Genomic DNA, 21,813 nt, shown 5'->3' on the forward strand with positions numbered 1-21,813 from the left:
CCTTGGTTTTAAGATAACGAACCTTTTGACATTTTGATAGATGCTAGGTATTGTTACAGAGCTTTATAAACTCTTACAGGGGGTGCAAGCCATTTCCCTTATAAAAAAAGGGAGCAACATGTGGTAGCTATCACATCAGTTTTTTAACTGATTGGTTCAGTGGGTAAATGTGCAAGCCTCTCACCTTGTGAGGCCCGAGTTTAAATTGAGCACAGTCAGGTCACAGCTGTATTAACCTGGTATTCTCAGCAGAGTCAGTGGGGAATAGTAATCCTAAGTACAAAGCGACAGTTTCTTACACAATTGAATATAGTTTGTATAATGACCATTATTTAGTCACAGGGGGCACAAGATTACATGAGCATGGAGAAAATTGCCCTCTGGCCCTCATCTACTCAAAAGGTAAGAAACAGCACAAAAGAGCTTGCATTATGCCAAGCAGAGGAATGTTCAATCTAAAAATTTCTTCACGCTGCAGCGTTAATAGCCTCACACTTTTTATCCACCCTTCCAGAGTGAATGGAGGGCTAGGGCAAGAGAGGGGGAAATCTTTAAAACTTAACTCTTGTTGAGGAAAACAATTCCAAATTTAAATCTGCTTTATTCCTTGATAATGACTATTTGTGGGCTTTTTTTGTGTTAGCTTAACATGCATTAATTAAAGACCGACTCCCGCTCTGTCTAACTCAAAGCACAAACCCCTGTTGTTACCAATCATAAACTATGCATTAAGAAAAGCTCTGCGGACTTTGCAAATCAGCAACATTAACAACTATTGGAGAGAGTTCCTGTTACCCACAGCCATGTCAGAATTCCTACCTGAATGCCTCTGAATGTCGCATGTCAAAATGAGGGCCCTTTCCATCATCAAACATGCATTCTCTTTTCCAACACTCCCTAATAACAGACTTTGCTAGGGCTCAGTGAGGTTTGTCCATGTAGCATTAAACCACGGTTCATAGCATTCCACATGAACATGACAAATTCTGTTCGCATTTTGTGTTTTGCAAGATGTGGAATGTTGCCAATTCACCTGCCCGTGTTTTAAAAACCTCCTCAACAAAACATGCTTACCAAGTGCCTCCACATCTTTAAGAGGATCGACTCCAGGAGAAAGAATGAAAAATATCGGAGTGGCTGGACTGCTTTCTTCATAAGATTTTGCCAAGTCTATTCTTGTGCCATCCACATACTTTGAGCCGAGCTTTTCCTCTACAAAGTTTCTACAAAAATATATAATGTATATATAATGAACATATGTTAACATATAGAGAAAGCTTCCTTATCCTGGTGCCATACAGATGTTTTGGACAACAATTCCCACCATTCTGGTCATTGGCCACCCTGGATGGGGATGAAGAGATTTGTAGTTCCAAACATATGGAGTGCACCAGGTTGGAGAAGCCTGATTCAGAACATGAGAGTCTAGCATACAGTCTGCACATGTTGATGGGAAAGAGGTGGTTGTGTCTCAGCTGTTTTTCTAGGTCCCAAGTCTCACATTCTCTATTTTCCTAAATATCCTTCCAAATATATTCTATTCCACCAACATGTAGAAAACCCAAGAAGCTGAGCTAAGTTCTGTTGTATGGCTTGAAGGGAAAACATCCCAATCGATGAACTGTTGTTTCTAAATTAACCAGGAGCCACAATCCTAAGGTCTAATTCACATATATGAGTGATGTTTCGTATTGGTATTTTAAATCCAGAGTGCACTGAAGACTCTCCATGTAACAGTCACTTCATATGTATCACTTGCCTTGTAGTGAAATACACACACTGAGTTGAACATCACCGTAATGAGAAAGAGAGACTGCAATGGTGTGGTAGAATTGACAGTTCTGTGAGACAAGTGGCTAGATACTTATTTAATTAATTTTAAAATCCTGCTCTTCAGCCAAAAAGGCTCCCAGAACAGCTTACAAATCAATCAATAAATAGCAACAACAAAATAAGACAGCCCCCACCCACAGGCTTACAAAAGGAAAAGTGTTTGGGAAGGAGGAGTATAAGAATGGATAACCTCATGACACGCACATAGATTTAAAATGGCCACTGTACAGCCATCTGCTGATGTGTTTGATGCTATTTTTTAGTTATTTCTGTAAGTGCTATTTGACAGATCATGCAACTTCTACACATAAATAAATTGAATATATAAATAAATGTGATAAATATAAAAGGAGTTCACAAAGTCAAACATGCAGTACCTCAGAGCATATGTCATCCGATCTGGGCGTAATGCTCGTAGCATGATAAGCTTCTGAAAAGAAGTTTTGCTTTTCCATTCCTGAGGGAACTTTTCCTTTTCTGGGCATTCTGAATCTACCCATTTTTTCCATCTCTTGGCAGAACCTTCTATGTCTCTATCTAATCCTCGAAATTCATCCATTAAGGCAATGGCCTGAAACAGAACAATGGCAAACCTGATTTATTGACACGTCAACTGTTCGCACTAAGAGAGAAATAAGTGGCAATTATTGAGATGCTGTTTACCCTCTCCCACCACACATATTACACTCTCTTGCAATATACCAAAGTGTGTAGGATTTCGCCAAACCTTAGCAATTTCACCATGGACCACTAAATCTTAGTGTGGGCACTGCCAGTGTGGCACATCTATGGGCACACAAACAGCCAGCAAAGTTTTCTTTGGTGGCCACAAGCAGTCCCAAGCTACTGTAGTCCAAAACCTGCCCCATAAAGGTTTTTTCCTTCCCCACTCAGAGCAGCTCCTCCTCTCTCATATATGGCCTCCCTTGTTTGAACATGCCCTCCCTTCCCATCTGAGTAGACACCCTTACTTCTCTTCTGAAAATTCATGGAGGACAAAACTATCAATGGCTACTAGCCATGAGGGGCATGTTCTACATCCATGGCCAGAGACATCTGTCTCTGCATACCAGTTGCTGGGAATCACAGATGGGCAGACTGTTGTGCTCATGTCCTGCTTGCAGGCTTCTCTCAAGCATCTGATTGGCCACTGTGAGAACAGAATCAAGCATCTGATTGGCCACTGGCTTGATCCAACAGGCTGTTCTCATGCTCTTACACATGACAGCCTCTGAAGAAGAGATCTGGGAGTGAGTAAGCATGTGGGGGTGCTTCATATTATGAATAACCCTGAGATCTACTGAGGAAGGGTGGCATACGAATATCAATCAATTAATTAATTAATTACACTGAGAAAGGTAGAGAAGCCCCTAAAGAAAAGTGGTAATGCAGACAGGCAGGTAGCCATGTAGTCCTCTGCTTCCAGGTCTTTCTCGGTACTGAGATGGAAGCAGAAAAGTGTGTGGGGTGGGTGTGGGTGTGGGTATGTGTGGGTGTGGGTGTGTAGAGGGGGGAGAGTGTAATTCCTTGCTCACATCCTGCATGCTGGAGTGGGTTGCAGATGGCAAGGCCCTCAAGCCTGCTTCTTTATGTGGGAGCAGGAGAGAAACAGAAGCCATTCCTATATAAAACAGAATATTTTGTGCAATGTAGAGAAGCACATTAAAAAGTGTAAAAGGTGCTCACAACTAAGCATAAAGCTGTCTGGGTATATGCAGGCATCTGCTTGGTTCCTTATAGGCAGCTGGTTGGTCGTGAAACTTACCCTAATGGCACTCCATGACTGAGTAGTTAAAAAGTCCACAGGACTTTTGTAGGTGTGCTCAATTGTAAATCGTAGCAGGAAATTCAGTTCGGTGAGTTCTATTTCTTTACTTCTCAACAAAATCTAGGAAGTGAACAAAATTGGGAAATACCGTGAGAGTCATTACAAAGAAAGGTGTTACTCTATAATGTTCTGCACTGCCATAATTCTATTTTATACTGAGGTAGCACAAAGTATTGAGTATTTCTGCCTTCATAACCGCTCTGGTTAGATATACATTTTTTGCACTTGGTCTGATGATGATTATGATGTTGATAATGATAATGATAATAATAGTAATTTTCCAGTCCACCCATCTGTACTCAGCTACTCTGGGCTGCTCCCAACAAAATTACAGGAAAAGAAGAAGGGAGTGTCAGGCCCATATATTCCCTTCACGACGCTCCAAAATGTGAAATCAGCACTACTAAAAAAGAAGAAGAAATTGGACACATACACATTTCTCAAATGAACAGTTCTTAGGCAATCATCCTTTCCAATATGGATGTGTGGAACTTTAGGCCTGGGGGCAAAAATACAGCCTCTCAGGGCTCCTTATCTGGCCCTCATGATTCTTCTTACCCATGTCCCCATCTCCTTAGGCCACACTCCTGACTGGCCCTGGTTCACACCTTCCTTGAGCATTTTGGCCTGGCTGGAATGTGTCCTTGAACACGGGCCCTGCCAACCACTGGAGTGGATGTGGTCCCTGGGATTGAACAAAGCCTTTGAGCTCAAAAATGGTCTCCCTGCTTCTAGAGCAGCAGCGAATATACATATTTTTTCCTGCCCAAAAGCTGTGTTACATTATGGGCATCCTTCTTGGGGCTGCATGCCAGAGGCCGAGTGGGGGCCACAGTCCAAAGTGGGCAGGGCTATAGACATGACTTCAAGCTTCCTTCTACCACACACGCAATATGAAGTTTTGACACACACAACCAGTTACATCTCTCAATACGCAATTCAGGAAAGAAAGAGGTATTGTCAACTAATCCAGAATCCGGCAGCTAGACTGGTGACTGGGAGCAGCCGCCGAGACCATATAACACTGGTCTTGAAAGTCCTACGCTGGCTCCCAGTACGTTTCCAAGCACAATTCAAAGTGTTGGTGCTGACCTTTAAAGCCCTAAACGGCCTCGGTCCAGTATACCTGAAGAAGCGTCTCCACCTTCATCGTTCTGCCCAGACACTGAGGTCCAGCACCGAGGGCCTTCTGGCGGTTCCCTCACTGCGAGAAGCCAAGTTACAGGGAACCAGGCAGAGGGCCTTCTTCGTAGTGGCACCCGCCCTGTGGAACACCCTCCCACCAGATGTCAAAGAGGAAAATAACTACCAAACTTTTAGAAGACATCTGAAGGCAGCCCTGTTTAGGGAAGCTTTTTAATGTTTAATAGGTTATTGTATTTTAGTGTTCTATTGGAAGCCGCCCAGAGTGGTTGGGGAAACCCAGCCAGATGGGCAGGATATAAATAATAAAACAACAACAATTATTATTATATTATATTATTATATTATATTATATTATATTATATTATATTATATTATATTATATTATATTATATTATATTATCATAACAACAAGGACACATTTCAGTGAGGCAAATGCGCTTCAGGCAAGTGCAGAGCAGGGTTTGTGTGAGAGTAGCCTGGGGAAGGGTCTAGTGAGGTGGATAGTGAGACTGGGAAGGGCATACTACGGAGTCTAGACAGGCATTCATTCACTGGTCAGCTTGCTGTTTTTAATGCCAGGAGTCATAGGTGCCAATTCTCTGGGGTCCTTGGTGCCTGAGCACCTAAAAAATTCCATGAAGGGGCCAGGCACCCACACATTTCAGTGCCAGGGCCATGACCGCTGTATAGCACCCACAGCACCGGGCACCCATGGTCGCAGGGCCAAGTTGGCACTCCTGCCAAGGAGTATAGATGGGGCCTAACATGGCCATCGCAGAGATCTGCTGGTGTTCCTCATCCCCTCTCAATCATAGCAGCTAATCATTTTACAGCTTGGAAAGTGAAAGTATGCAATCTGCTTTGGAATAGTATACAAAAAATGTGCACACCTGAATAAGACAACCTACTTTCTGAAGAAAACAAAATGTAGGTTTTTAATATTTTGAAAATCCTTTGGCAGAGCAGACTATAGGAAACTATGAAAACACTCCTTAGACATGCTCAATACTTTATTTGGTAAATCGCCATCAAATTATTTGTTCCTTTAAATGCTGAAAAGGTTTGCTATTCCCCTCGCAGGGGCATGATGTTGGTGTAACAAATAATGACCTTAAATATCTGTTGCTGAACAAAAATTCTCTTCCCAAAGGAATCCTGGTAGACATTCTCTCCCATACAAATAATTTCTAAGCCTTAAATATTTGCCTCGTCTAGCTTTGACTTATAATTAAACTGAATGAAGTAACAAAATTCTTTTCAACTACATTTAAAGCAGGGACTTTGAGGGACTGGAAGTCTCTACACAACTGAGCATGCCTGATTGTGTCATATCCCCTGAGTCTTTCATGCTAATTCTCCTCTGTTCTTATGTTGTACCAACATGTGTATCTCTAGTCTGAATTGATGCAAGCAATTAAGGTTGGCTTTTTCTCACCTGAAATGTTGTCTGGCCCAGAAAAATTAGCTTGTCCCTTTCAAAAAGTCCCTGGCCTACGTAAAGAAAGGTGAAATACGTAATAGCTTCTGTTAGGTTGGAGATGCGTCCTTGGATATCATCCGATGCTTCTGCTCGCTCAATTGCTTTACGAAAGACAGTGTTGAAAGCCTAAAGGAACGCAGAATTAATTTCTCACATCAGAATTTCCTTTTCTTGAGGAACATTTTTGAAACCTGGATTTGGCTACTATAATTCAAAAGCACAGTAATTCAGAATGCTTTAAAAACAAGGTCAACAACGTAATATCATCTCTTAAAGAAAGAAGATGCTAATCGCTTCAAACTAGCTGATGTAATCTCTGGATTGGTCTGCTGTTGTTGAAATGAAGTGGTATTTACTCTTAAAACTAGTAAGGGTGGATCCACTGTAGCACAAGTCTACATCTGCTTGTGCAAGAGGGCTTTCTCCTTCCTTCCATATCACCTTGAATACCTCAGATCTGCTCTGGAGGAGTGGAGGACCTTCTGGAGTAAATTTTTGGGACACACGAGTTTTGGGGGCAGAGAAACCAGGGGCCACATTCTACAAGCAGATTTACACTGTGCAGGACAGAAGGTGCCATTGGATGCCACCATAAGAATGTAAACCTCAGGTGTACAGAGATTATTCATTACATTTCCTGTTGCTGTAGACCGGGATGAGGAATAGGATCTGGCCCACTTCAACGTTCTTTCCTTTCCTCCTTGCCCAAGTGGGGATTTGCCGCCACTGTTGATCAGCTTAATGAAGAAACTTGGGCCCTGCCTATCTAATCCAGAGGGACATGTCATGTAAAATGCCCTCAGGAAGCCTCAGGAGACCTACACACACACACACACACACACACACACACACACACACACACACTGATCGACATTGTGATAACCTCTTCTAAACTGCATCATGCTGATATATCTCCCTTTGAAGCTGGAGATCAACAAGTTTTTAAGAAGGTGGTATGGCAGATCCATTTTTGCACAGTGTATATGCCTCTTTCTTTTTTCCTTCCCCCAACTCTTATGATCAAACAGTTACTGCAAGCTTTTAATGTACTGCAAAAACTCAGAAAGTGTGCTTGGTCACATAAATTGGGGTAAAATATAAATGAATGTACCTACACATGAGTATTAGTGGCTCCACTTCCACATTTCTGAAAAATAGTGCAAATCTCATGAGGTTTACTACACTACGTTTATTTTTTAGTATCAGAATAAGGATGAGAACGAACCTTCAGTGAAAACTGATAGATGGGATTGATTTTGCTCAGATCATGAATGGCGAAATAAAGAAGGGATGCTCTTGCAGCTGCTGGCCTGTAATGTTCTCTGGCTTCGTTAATGTTAACTTCATTTTCTTTGGCTTCTGCTACCTGTAGAACAACATGTTTGAAAGTAAATCAAGAAAACCATCATTGTTATAGGAATAGGGCTGTGCTGTTAATCTAGCATCTACTTCAACAGATTTTAATCCATCTTCAAACTGAGGACAGAGGAGGGATTAGCTACACCAAATATAAGATGGAAAGACACGGGCCTCCATCCTAGAAGAATCTTCAAACATCTGAAGAAATCATATCCAAAATAATGAACACGTGTGGTGAGCCACTTATGGTGAATTGGAGCTTCACGAGTTGTAACTCAATCCCTGAAATGGTTTCCATGGTGGCAGAAGGTAGTCTTCTTATGTTTTTATCCTTTCATTAGTGTTCATATGCTGTAGGCCCTATCAGTGGCTTCAGTAACATGTCAGGAAGTTCTCCAGATGTCATTGCTATTCCCATCACCCCCAGACAGCATGGTCAGTGGTTAGGAATGACGTGAGTTGTAGTCCAACAACAAGGGAAGGGCTAGAGTTTAGCCACCCATTTTTTAAAAGGAAAGGAAAGTGGGAAAAGGTAAGCAACTCTCATCCAAGCACCACGGTAAGCCCCTCTCCATTCCAAGTGGGACAAATTGCCTTCCATTATTTTGCATTTACTCAATGCTCCATCATCAAAATGAGTGAACCTTGAAACATGGAGAAAGGAGTTCTATCATCTATCTATCTATCTATCTATCTATCTATCTATCTATCTATCCCCACCCCACCAACTTCAAACTATTCTGAGCCAGAATGACTGGAAAGAAGTAAGCCTCGCCCCTTCTGTCTTCACTTGTGATTTGCACAATGCTCTCTCCATGAGGCATTGTATGGACATAACATGTTGCTTTGAAATAGACAAGTTTCAAACAGTAAAACTGCAAGTGCCTTAATCTCTATCTCTGCAGCAGTCGACTTTGTGGTCTCAAGTTTCTCCACGAGTTCAGTGTCTCCCAAGAAACTGCCCTCAGCAGCGGAAAGGCGAAACAGCAGATCGTCCTCCAAGCGCTTCAGCTGAATCTTGAAATCATTCTGTTGTTTTGTCAAAAGAGACTGGCAAACACAATGGAAAAAGTTTTAATTGTAAATGTGGATAACTGATAGCAAGAAGAACTTTTAAGAACCTATTCTTACAGTGCATTGTATGTGCCTATGAGTGCTTCCAGCCATCTTTGGGTGTGAAACAGACTATCACAGTGTAAGTGTAATACCTATTTTATATATTTGTTCACCTGAATGCATACCCAGGCAGACTTGTGTGGAACAGGCAAGGTATATTGTTATCCCCTGCTTATTAAAGTTTAATGGAATTTAAGCATGGTCTACATATTATTTTTTGCATGCAAGATCCACTTAAAATTTTGGTATGATGGCTTATCCTTCTAACATTCATCTTTAGCACTGACCTACACTCCTAACGGCATATGGCAGCATCAGTTTATGATATATTTTTTAAAGCCTTCACAAAGATGAATTAATATACAGTTGTACCTTGGTTTTCAAACACCTTAGGAGTCAGAACGTTTTGGTTCCCGAATGACTGAAAACCTGAAGTGATTGTTCCGGTTTTTGAACGTTCTTTGGAACCTGAATGTCTGACGTGATTTTTGCAGCTTCTGATTGTCTGCAGGAGCTTCATGCAGCCAATCTGAAGTCATGCCTTGGTTTCTGAACATTTTGGAAGTCGAACGGACTTCCGGAACGGATTCTGTTCGACTTCCAAGGTACCACTGTACTGTTTTGAATGAAATTTCTTCCAATGCACCCATTTTTGCAAAGCAATTTTCCTTAATATAATGAATTCCTGTATGGGATTTTCACTAATATATGCGTTCTATGCACAGTTTACCCCAGTACAGGCATTTTTGTACACATTACGTGGCTTGAGAATAGCATTGCAAAATTCGGAAAAGTGTGAATCTGGCAGGGTGGCTCTGTTTTGGATCACACATTGTTTCAAGAAGTGTGAATTAGACAGGCTTAACTTTAAATGAGAAATGAACTGAATTTCTACCAAATCCCTACAAACAAGGTATAAGATTAGTTGGCCAGGTGATGGAAATGCATTCTCTGCCCTGAACGTACACATTTAGTCTAATCTAAAGACAACTGGAAAGCGTTATTTTCCACTTAGTGATGCTGTCACAAAGCTAACTCTGATTTACTGTGTGATGCCATAATACCATCATATTCACTAGTAAGCAGTACAAATGACAAGAGATACACAGATTTTGTAGAGGGCACTGAAAGTGCTAGGGAACTGACTAATTCACACGTGGGTTTACCTTCACAGTCTCCAAATCAGGTCTTTCAATACTAACAGCCTCAGCCAACAGCTGGTCCTCCAAACCATCCTTTGTAACTGTGAAATTAATTAGAGTGGTCTGAGCCTGCAGCTCTGGCTTGTAGTGAGGATTAGCCAGCTTAGTGTGAAGGATGAGACGGAAATCCTTGTTGAATTCACATTCTCGATCTTCAATCTTAATATACCTGATATCAATTAAAATGAAAACTGTTACGAAGCACAGCATTGATTAATGCAGCTTATCAGCATCTTACGATGAACACAGAAACTATTTCACATGGGACAGAGTTGTGCGACGGTGCATTCCACTTATATGCCTCTGACTACTACACCTACTTGAGAAAGGGATTATCCATTTCCCATTATTGACACCAACACTAATACTTTTTCACTTCTGATGTTAGTAAGAATGCACCTGACATGAGCAGCCTGTTGAGGATATTAAATAAGGATGCCAGGTTAACCCAAAATTTATAGAATGAAGGCCAGGTCCATCAGTTACTCCTACTGGTATCAATGGTTTCACTTGCTCATGTCCCACTTCTCTGTTTTCTGAATTAGTCTGAGAAAGGCTGAAAAGTATTATATTTGCTTATTTATATGAACACAGAAATTATGAAGCAGTTGCTTCCAGTTTTTCCATTCATCTTTACAATTTTCTAAGTTGTAATAAACATCTGTCTAATTTTTTGTTTGGGTTACAAACGATTTGTAAGGATGCAATAAATATAGACTGAGCAATTCTGCAAGAGGGATACTTATGAACAGTTTTGGACATCTGTATTTCAAAACTAATTATATGAAATGCAGGATGTATTCTGTGTGTTCTTCCCCTCCTGAGGAACATGCTTGTAGCGAGGAATGTGCTGACATCCATGTTTGCCAGTAATGTACAGTACTACTTATTGATTCTCCATATACCGTATATCTTTCCCTATTTCAAACTTGACCCCTTAAAGTGAAGCTAGTTCAGTTTTCTAACACACGTGAATAATTTCACTTCTCTTTTTATCCCCCTTTATTGTCCCCCTTTCCCTGGTGGATCATGTCCTGTTCTCTAACCTACATGGGGAGTAAGAGAACTAAAAATACCAATGAACTAAAAATGTCAAATGAGCTAAAAACAGGAGTATGGCCATTGGGGACACTGACAACATTGTCAAGGGCGGACAGAGCCAGGAGGAGGTTGAGCCCAGGGGTAGCACAGAATGGGGAGAGGATGAACCTGAGGAGGGGCCCAGTGGGCTATGGGGTCCACTGCTAAGGGGCAGAGCATCAGAGACTAGTGACAGGGAGGGGGAGAGGCAAGTATCCATTGATTCTCACCTATTCCTTCACCTCATCTTTCCAGCTCCTTCCGGGGAGGAAGCGGTGCATGAGAGTGAGACAATCTCTGCACTCAGAGCGGGGAAGGGGAGAGGCGTACAGCACCAGGCAGAAGGCAGGGCAATTCTGAGATGCCACCCCCATACCCTCGATCAAGAGGAAGTAAGAAATGCAGGCAGCAGAGGGAACGACAGCCTTGCCTCTTCGTAACTGGCAGTGACACTCACCTTTGGGATGCCTGGTGAGCAACGCTGCTCTACCTGTGGCACCCTGTTGATTGCTACTGCCCCTAGGAGAAAAAAATCGTGCCAACTTCCATTCTGAAGGATGTCCGCACCCAATTATAGACAGCCCAAAACAACTATCCATATGCATGGACAGATCTCTTTTTGGTATGGTACTATTTTATCAAGCTAAATAAAAGAACAAGTTTCCACTGCCATTTCAATGTGTAGGGAAAGGTTGGGTGCACCGTATATGCTGAACATTTGACTAAGCTGACTGCAGGTCCATAATGCAGGGGGACAACGGAAGACTGAGCTCAGAAATTAGCAACAGAACAAAGAGGGCAATTTTGTAACTCACTGTTCTTGTTTGTTTATCAAGAATCTTACCTGGGGAACAATACTCTGCTACTGCAACGCTAAAATGGCTTGTTGTAAAATGAGTTCTGGAGTCTTGCACTGAGATTCTACTTTATAGGTGCTCATTGCACAGAAGTAATAAATCATCCCCAATTTCTGTGCTTATTAGCTATGAAAGGCAAGCACTGCACAATGACTCAGTGAGTTTTATCACTGCAGCTACGTTGGGTTTTTTGTTAATTGCAGGTGTGGGGGAAATAAATGTTTGTGCTATTGCTCTTATGGGTCAGCTACGACATTAACCAAAAGTAGGAGAAGAGACCACAGAATCAGTATGCCAGATTCAGCAAGACATGTATGTCTAGGATAGTATAGGACAGGGGTCAGCAAACTTTTTCAGCAGGGGGCCGGTCCACTGTCCCTCAGAACTTGGGGGGGGGGGAGCTGACTATATTTTTTTGGGGGAAATGAACGAATTCCTATGCCCCACAAATAACCCTGAGATGCATTTTAAATAAAAGCACATATTCTACTCATGTAAAAACACAGATTCCTGGACCATCCGCGGGCCGGATTTAGAAGGTGATTGGGCCGGATCCGGCCCCCGGGCCTTAGTTTGCCCACCCATGGTATAGTAGATGATGGTGTAGCAAGCATGGGCTCAGGTTTTAGAACCTTGAATAGGTGATGTGAGTAAAATTCTTAGACAAATATGGTGGGACTTCACCTCCATGTTGCAGAAGAGAATCTAAAGTTTATGCAGAGACCTCTAGAGGAAAATGAAAAAGCAGCTGAGTTCACTCTTACTCAGAGAGATATCGGCCCAGATTTATATTGTGACCTTGAGTCAAGTCATTTATGTACACAAATGTTCTCCTATGGTCAAAGGAAATGCAAAACTAAAATAAATGTACAAACTTTGCTGTTTACTTTTCTATCACATTTTGAATGAAAGCTTCTCCATATGTCATGCTATGAAATTCCATCTTTGTCCCCTCAACTAAATCCCCAGTCCACACATTGGTCACTTTCAGGTTGACTACTACAACATTTAGAACAATATGCAAACATAATAATGTCTAATCATATGTACCAATAGCAAACTTGTTCTATGAATCTGGGTTTTTAAAATAGCCAAACTGGCCCCATTTTTGCAAAAGGTGGAGGTATCAGTAGCCTCAAGGGAACCCCAAAATCAGCCGTAGTACAAAACACTTTAGAGAGAAATTAGGCCAGGACTTTGGATGACAAAAACAGCTCAAATGAACATGCTTACTGGGCCTAAAATACTGATGGGGAGGGGAAGGAGAACAAAAACCCACAAGCAAACAAACTACTGCATTTGAGAACAGCTTAGGTGAACCTTTAAGGTGAAAAAAAGTGGCAGGCAGATTCCTGGGAAAGAAAGAAAATGTGAGCAGTATCTTCATGCTTTAAGGGGGGAAAGTGTTTTTTCAAAAAACATCTAAAAAGCCCTGCTTCAAAGCCTGCTGTTTGAAGTTAAAAGCTTCCACATCCAACTGGCGAACTCTAGCAGCTAATGCAGAGAGTGAATCTGAACATATCAGGTGTAGAGTTGTTACTTAGCAATCACAGCAGGCCAACTGTTCAAGTTGGTCAAACTACTGGAGAAGAGAAAAAATTCTGAAAGTTGCACAGCTAGCCTGAAGTTCGAGGCAAAAAAAGAGGAGCCTTTCCTCTGTATCAAAAAAGTGAGTTAATAATCTTGCTGCTGCACGGAGACACACAGAACTGTCTAATTTAAGATAGAAGGAAACTGTTAAATATTATCTGTTAAATATTATCGAATGCATAGCATGAGGGGATGTATATAATGCTATGAGGCTGAGCTACAGTGTCCCTGAGGTTCATCGCTTCCCCCCTTTTCCTTGGCCTGTGCAGTTGAGGCTCATTTTTTAAAAAATGATTTAGCATTATGTTTGAACCAAGTCATTGATGCTATCAGTAGTGTAAGGTCTTGAAGTGTAGTTGGTGTTTCAGAAGGCCTGATTTAGCACAGAACACAGATCTGTTTTTTAGGCCTTCTCTTTGGCTCATAACTGTGTTGGCATAACTAGAGAGTTGCATTAGAGGGAATTACCTCTGGTGACAGGAATCACTGTGAAAACTCAATTATAATTATGGTAATAATAAAACTATTTGGCTGTTAAAAGACCGTTGAATGCAGAGAGACTGCCTTTCTGATCTACAGATACTAGTACACAAACATATATATAACTTTGCTGTCAATCAAAAATATGAGAAAAGCAGTAGAAGCTCCTTTCAGGTATCCTAAACAATCTGGGGAACAAGATGCAAAAAATAAAATAAAAAATCATTTACAGGTAGATGCTCTATTCAAGGGGCTAATTTAGAGAGATAATCTTCTCTAAATACTTTACCAACTACACTCTGCCCATAAACTGGATTTTCCCACCTAAAAGGTAGGAACACCTGTCTGCTTCATGGGAGAATCCCTTAGCAGTAGATGATAGATAGATGATTGATAGATAGATAGATATATAGATAGATATAGATATAGATATAGATATAGATATAGATATAGATATAGATAGATAGATAGATAGATAGATAGATATGGGATACCTATATACAGCAAAACATAGAATCCAACAAATATTAATTGCCCTCTTCTTAGCCCTGGTAAGCTTACCTAGTGGTGGTGAAAAAAGGATTTTTGGCTCAGGTGAGTGGTGGGCTTCGCTGGAGGGATTATAACAACTGTATTGATATCTCCTTACACTATGGATGGCTATTATCCATGCACAATATTTGTGAGCCACATCTTATGTGTTCTCTCTAGATCAGTGCTTAAAGCTACGACTAGTACACAGAACAACAGCTGTGCCATCTCTAAGACACCACATTGCAGGGCTGCATCTTCTTTAATGTAGCAAGTTTTCAGCTCAAGAATAATCTCAATAAAATGGAGCCAGGATAAAATTTTATGAAGTGGCTTCATAGAGCAGAAGGTTTGCTAATATGCAAAGCTAGTAAATTTGCTTTGGAAGGAGCACAAGTTGATAAATCTTCCCAGTGATGCTTTCTGTCGATTGCTATTGTAAGATATATTTTACTTAAAATTAGGATTGTCTGAAGCTCAGTGGATCTAATTATTTGTAATTACCCAGTTGTTGTCAGTATGTGGTCATTTTATGACAGCAGTAGCAAGTGTGTGGGTCAGGTTCAACTGTATATCTTTTCAAACACAGAATTAATGTACTATTGATAAAACCATTACTAGAACCAAATTAAAGTCTGAGCTGATGTATTGGTCCACAGGGTGCTGTCAGACATGAAAGGAGTAATTAGTATTCATTACTTCATACTCTACAACATTCCAATTATTAATGAACTTCAACTGTTGGTCTGCACCATATCTATCATCTGCCTCTTTCCAGTCTTTCTTTATTGGGGGGGGGGGGACAAACACTGACACAATTCCTAAAATTAAGAAAGCATAAAATGTTGAAAACTTTGCTAAACTTTGCTGCAAAAACTGGTGCTTGAGACCTGTACAACATGTGATCAACTATTTAATGGATTATGTTTTTAAAATGAAAGGAAGGACTCAGCCGTATGCACAGGCCAATTAAATCAATCACTGCTTATTCAATTCTATGGGGAGAACATGCATTACACCAACAGAGAGAATTGTGGCACCTCCAGAAATGAATATATTTATTGCAGCATTCACTTTTGTTAGTGAAGTGTATCCTCATTTGGAAGATCCCCTCATCTCTCATTCATACACACACACACACACACACACACACACACCAATTTAATTCATCTACAGATGTAGCCAAAGCCCCACAATTCACCCAACCACCAACAGTGAGGCATCAGGAGACCTGGGGGTAAGCCCAAGATTTGTCTAAGTAAAAAAAGTACTGTATTTTTTGTGTATAACGTGCCCCCATGTATAAGTCAACCCCTATTTTTTGGGACCACAACAAAAAAGGGGGGTGAATTGTCCAAAGTTATTGAGCTTTTTTTTTGGGGGGGGAGATTGCCCAGAGTCATTGAGCTTCTTTGGGGGGGGGGCACAGCCTGCCTGCCCACCACTGCAAATTGCATGCATCGCCACAGCCAACAATCGTCTGCACACTCGCCACCAACTGCCATAAATTGACTGCCCAGTTGCCACAGCAACCAATCACATGCCCAATCACTGCTGCCAATCTCCTGCTGGCTTCTGCCATCAATCGCCCATCCACCCTCTGCTATCTGTGTATAAGACAACCCACAATTTTGGCCAATTATTTCTAAGGAAAAAATATCATCTTATAAATAGGAAAATATGGTATTTGTAATCAAATGGGGGGAAATTATTTGACTGTAGCTGTGATTGGGCACAAGTTTGTCCAACTCCTTCAACAAAAAAAACCAAAATGTAAAAAAAAATCCTCTATACCCTTGTATTAATTTATCATTTACAATTAACAATACACCTAAGTGTCTGATGACAATTAAGTTCACAAAAGTTCAAATAATGTAGTTCACATAAACTCAAAGAATGTCCCCATTCCCATCCATACATGCAATTTTAAGTGTTGTCATGTTGCAGTTTCCTTAAGTCACAGACAGGTGGCTCTGTGAACTACAGCAATATGACCATCTTCTGAGAGCTGCCAGGCCATTGAGGAGCAGCAGCAGCAGGTGGCCCAACAAATGGTCCACGCGAGGTACAAGGGAACTGTCACAACAGATCGGGGCTCTGCTGCCCCTGCACAAATTATGCCATTTCAGCCTTCTCCTCCAAGCAGGATGGCTGCCGAAGAGCTGTCCTAGGCTGTTGTGACTCTACCTCTGCAGCCTACCGCCTCCCTCCTGCTCCTCATGAGAGAAGGTCTAAAGCAGTGTTTCCCAAACTTGGCTCTCCAACTGTTGTTCGACTACAACTCCCATCATCCCTAGCTAGTAAGACCAGTGGTCAGGGATGATGGGAATTGTAGACCAAAAGCAGCTGGAGATCAAAGTTTGGGAAACACTGGTCTAAAGGGGGTTGGGGGGGGTTGGGATGCGTCCGGGGAGATGGGGGCATTTGGCAGGCCCCCAGCTGGCTCCAGCCAGCAGCCGGCAAAATCCGGTTCTCGGAACAGCATTTATCAGCGACTCAAGCCTCAGAAGTCTTCAGAGACTGAGCACGCTCTAATCAGCAGAGTGAATAAATCTTCACAACGGAAGTGGCGGACAAAGGCATATGTAAGCATATTTACAGGCGTTTATTCAGCATCAGGAACAAAGGAAAAACATGTCTGCTTCCCTTCGTGTCCAAGCAATACAGCAGTATAGCAATAGCTGTATACAACAGACATTCCCAGCAGACTGTGCTGGAAGTAAACAGGTGACATACAATAACTCCACATGCCTGTTCTAAAGGTGGAATGGAACTATATCCTAACATGGGGTTACTTCATGGCTTCCCTCGGCTGCTACAACCTTTTGCCTTCTTACCCAAGATGCTCTTACACAAGAGAGTGGTGTGTTTGTCTGTGGTTTGCCTGGGCCACTGACCCTTCCTTCCTCTCCTTGTGGGAGAAGGTCTAAAGAAAGCGGAGTGTTCCTTCATGGCTCACCTGGACCACCTCCCTCTTCCTCACAGGAGAACGTCTAAGGGGAGGAGGTCGCTTGGTGAGGTTTAAGAAGTGTGGGGAGAGATGCAGCTGTCCCTCCTTAGTACCTTTAATGTCTTTCCCCACAGGTAAGTGGCACTTGGTTTGGAGTGTTTATCACTCCCTCCCTCAGGCAGGAGCCTTGGGATCCATAGCAACTGCTGAAGTGGAAAGGAGAAAGTCTAAAGGGTTGCCATGGCAGGGTGAAAGGGAGACAGGATGGAGGTGGAGGAAAGAGTGAGAGGAGGTTGCAAGCTGGGCAAGCAGCGACACATCCCCCCAGATATACACCCACACATGTTGTATATGTAGGCCTATTGTCAAGAATATAGTGTGAGAACCCAAAACTTTTAATTTCCTGGTGGCACATTTCCCTTTCTTTAAGACAACTTTTCTCAACTAAATGGAAGACTATTTGAATGGGCACAATTAGGAATGGCAGAGTCAGACCACTGGTCCACCAAGTTCAATATTGTCTACAATGACTGGCAGCACCTCTCCAGGGTTTCAGACAGGTGTTTCTCCTAGTCAATGCCAGGTACAGGTAGTAATCAATGCCAGGTATAGCTGGTAACAACAGCAGCAGCAACAACAACTTTATTATTTGTACCCCGCCCATCTGACTGAGGCTGCCACTCTGGACAGCTTCCAACAAAATCTAAAAACACAATGAAGCAACAAACGTTTAAAACTTCTCTATACAGGTAGGAATGACCCATGTCTAAAACTCTGGCGAGAAACTGCTAGACAGTGTTAGATAACATCAAGTTAGGTGGACCAGTGGTCAGACTCTGTTGTTCCTAAATAGGGACAATATGTGCATCCATATATTGTGTTGTTTCTATTAGGGTTCTGATGTTTGCATAAAGATTTAGATTCTACAAGAGACACGTCCAAATTTCCAGTATCAATACACCTGTTTCACAATGCACTGCCTAAAGGAGCAATACATCAAAAGGCACAGGAGCATCATCTACCTCTTCCAGAAGGTACTTACTTCCCTTTTTTAACCGTGTTCCTTCCAAGCAGGGGATCAAGGACAGGGTCTACTGCTTCATCCAAATTTTCAATCAAGACAACATCCCCACAAGCCAAAGCTCTTTCAATAGTTTTCAGGAACCTTTATGTAACAACACAAAATAGGATTAGAAGACGATACTATGGGTGGATTACTAACATCTATAGAAAGTGAAGAAATTTGGGGAGCTGGGAACTGAAGTAATCTGACGGGGTAAAGCAGGGGGAATTGTAGTGCAGCAGAAATACCCATGTAAGTAAATTTGGATTATATGACACTACTGCTTTCTGAATTTCTCTCTCTGTATGGGACTGTTAGTTGTCAGTGGTGGCACATACCGTATTTTTCGCCCTATAAGATGCACTTTTCCCCCTCCAAAAATGAAGGGGAAATGTGTGTGTGTCCTATGGGGCGAATGCAGGCTCCTTGGCTTCAGTGATAGCAACGCGAAGCCTCCGAAGCCTGCGCTCCGGAGGCTTCGCGTTGCTTCCGCTGAAGCCAGGAGAGTCTGCTCTTTGAGGCTGGCGGTGGGGGAAAGCAGCGCTTCCCCCACCTCTTAGAAAAGCCTGTAGGAGCCGCACAGCCTTTAAAGAGCGCGCCACTCTTGGGGGCTTTTCCCCAAGGAGGGAGAAGGGGGGACTGACTGGCTGAGTCCGTCCCTTCTCCCTCCTGTGGGCTTTTGCGGGAGATGGGGGAATTCCCCCACCTCCCGCAGAAGCCCGCAGAAGCTGTGCGCTCTTTGAAGGAGCTGTGCGGCTTCTGCTGGCTTTTCTACGGGGGGGGGGGAATTCCCCCACCTCGTAGAAAAGCCCGCAGGAGCCGCACACCCTTTAAAGAGCGCGCCGCTCTTGGGGGCTTTTCCCCGAGGAGAGAAAAGGGACTGACTGGCCGTTTCAGTCCCTTCTCCCTCCTGGTCGAAAAGCCTGCAGAAGTCGTGTGCGGCTCCTGTGGGCTTTTGCGGGAGGTGGGGGAATTCCGCCACCTCCCGCAAAAGCAGGGAGAAGGTCTTGGAGTAGCGCACAGGCTGCGTGCAGCCTGTCCGCTGCTCCCAGAGCTGGGGGGGGGGGAATCATATTTTTTCCCCTTGATTTCCCCCCCTGAAAACTAGGTGCGTCCTATGGGCCGGTGCGTCCTATAGGGCGAAAAATACGGTACCTCTCTATTCCCCTTCCCAGCAGGCATCTTGAATGGATCGGGGGGGGAGCACTGAGAGACCCCCCCCACACAATATAATAGTGTTCTACTCTACAGCACAAGAGAGGTCAGCAAACTTTCCCCAAAGCTTCCCATCCTACAAAACCTTACAGTAGGCTAGTGATGATCTGGCTCCTTGCTTTCACTCCCTGCTCAACCTTTGGATTCATACAAAAGTGAAAGTGTCCAGGCTACCTGTTTTTGTTTTGCCCTAGATACACCTGCGGAACCTTGAACAACTGTATGCTTGTTGGAGGGAGGATCCCAATGGCCAAATCATAGACCTCCTGTTCCGTAGCACTGGAAAACAGCTACCAGAGAGCATTACCCAATGCCTGCGTTCAAGTTTAACAGCTTGATACATTGCAGTGAAGCACCTGAGATACATTCACTGAACTAGGAGGACTCCCTGCAGTGGCAGATTTGATAAGCACAGAGTTAAACAGAAGTGAGAGGAGATCTATTCTGAAGCAGCAATGCCAAATTTAGACTATATAGGTTAAAAACCACCTTGGCTGGAAAAGAAATGTATCATGTTGTTATGCATAGGAGTACCTTTTCAATGCACACATACCCCTTCTGTCCTAGATGTATGATTTTAAGGTCAGCTCCATATTTATTCTTTATCCATTTTATTCCTTGAAGTTGAGGGTCTATGAGAAGTGGCCAGCGCTCGCAGTTTGTAAGAATAGAGGCGTTTTCGGTTGACATTCTGTCACTGGGCAGACCTTCATTATTCCATGCTGCAATTGTTGCATCATCCGTCAACATGGCAATCACGTCTAAGTCTTCACTGACTGGAATGCGAATCTTTGAAGCAAAGAGAAATATAACTTTATAATAAAGTTAACAAAAGAGCCAACAAGATGGTATTGTGAATAAGGGCAGACATAATCTATTTGGCAATGGCACATTGGGTATATAAATTGCATTCAGTTGGAGAAAAGCTGAACTGCATTTTCGTAAAAACAACAACACCATGCTGAAACAGAATCCAGAGACACAAGAGTTCCATACCAAGTTTTGCATTGCAAACACTCACTTCTTGAGATTTCAGAAATGGAAGCCACATGCGTTCCATCAGCTCTTGGCGATAGGGTTTGGTGAAGGATCCAATGTAAGAAACAAAAGCTGCCGTTAATAAAACATCCCCACACACTGTTATTTCTTGCGCTTCAAATGTTTTAATAGATTGGGTCCAGCGAACGTTTTCAGACTGAAAGACAAAATTATAAAATAGCATGGGGAAATCACACAAGTGGTTTGTTTTTTGTCTCAGATTAGAGTTTCTGCCAAAATGTGAAGATCAATACAGTAGATTTAGGCAGGTTGAGTGCATTTGAGACAAACACATAAACAGTCCACCAATCAACGGAGCATTAGTAATATGCTCTATGGCAAAGACCAGGAAAAAAGGTATGCCAAGCAACATGTGATGAATCAATGATATACTGAGACAGCCCCATGGTTGTCAGTGAGGTCCAAGGTCCCAAGCCAGACCATATGGGGCTATCATTGCTGGCCAACCCATTAACAGCTTTTAGCATATATTAAGCAGAGATACGTACAAAAACACGATATGTCTAATCATTCCGTACCCATGGCAAAACTTAGGTGCCCATCAAACCTCTTGCTGGGAAGAAACCCCAGTGTTATAACAAGATCTGTGATTTGGCAGAGGGCCTTCGGCTGGTGCCTACTTTGTGTATCTTGTGGCACCAACTGAAGGTCTCCTCTTCCACCAGGTCTTCTCAATTGGTGGTGTGAGTGCTTGCAATGTAGATGTCATGCACATGGTAACATGGCCATAATGCAACATTTAATAAATGGAGTGGTGATCATGGTTTAAAATTTTTATATTATTCCCTTTTTGTGATCTGCCCTGACACCACTTGTGATGAGGGACAGGATACAAATCCTATAATCAATAAACAAACAGCTACACATTCACAGGCTCTCAGAGAATGAAGCTGAAATTTCAAAACACAGCTATTAAACTGAACTTCAATATGCAGAAAGTATGCCCAGCAAAGGAGATTACAACAGTTTTTGCTGTTTAAAGTAGCAGCTATTACACTCCACAATTCTATATTATTTCAATATA

At 42.4% G+C, this 21,813-nt stretch overlaps 1 protein-coding gene across 4 annotated transcripts in view; it reads right to left on the reverse strand.

The window, feature by feature from the left end:
- Positions 1-21,813, reverse strand: part of DNAH11 (dynein axonemal heavy chain 11) — a 149,016-nt gene that overhangs the window by 16,393 nt on the left and 110,810 nt on the right. For all 4 annotated transcript variants that reach the window (XM_081164247.1, XM_081164246.1, XM_081164248.1 and 1 more), the window contains 10 exons: positions 20,752-20,925; positions 20,284-20,519; positions 18,495-18,617; positions 9,929-10,133; positions 8,532-8,696; positions 7,513-7,653; positions 6,243-6,413; positions 3,599-3,721; positions 2,211-2,404; positions 1,075-1,223 (listed from right to left, as the gene is read on the reverse strand). In XM_081164247.1, the coding sequence (XP_081020373.1) occupies positions 1,075-1,223; positions 2,211-2,404; positions 3,599-3,721; positions 6,243-6,413; positions 7,513-7,653; positions 8,532-8,696; positions 9,929-10,133; positions 18,495-18,617; positions 20,284-20,519; positions 20,752-20,925 (1,681 nt within the window). The remainder of the gene's footprint in view (positions 1-1,074; positions 1,224-2,210; positions 2,405-3,598; positions 3,722-6,242; positions 6,414-7,512; positions 7,654-8,531; positions 8,697-9,928; positions 10,134-18,494; positions 18,618-20,283; positions 20,520-20,751; positions 20,926-21,813) is intronic.

The sequence above is a fragment of the Podarcis bocagei genome (assembly GCF_964188305.1).
Source record: "Podarcis bocagei genome assembly, chromosome: 12".
In the NCBI taxonomy this organism is placed as follows: Eukaryota; Metazoa; Chordata; class Lepidosauria; order Squamata; family Lacertidae; genus Podarcis; species Podarcis bocagei.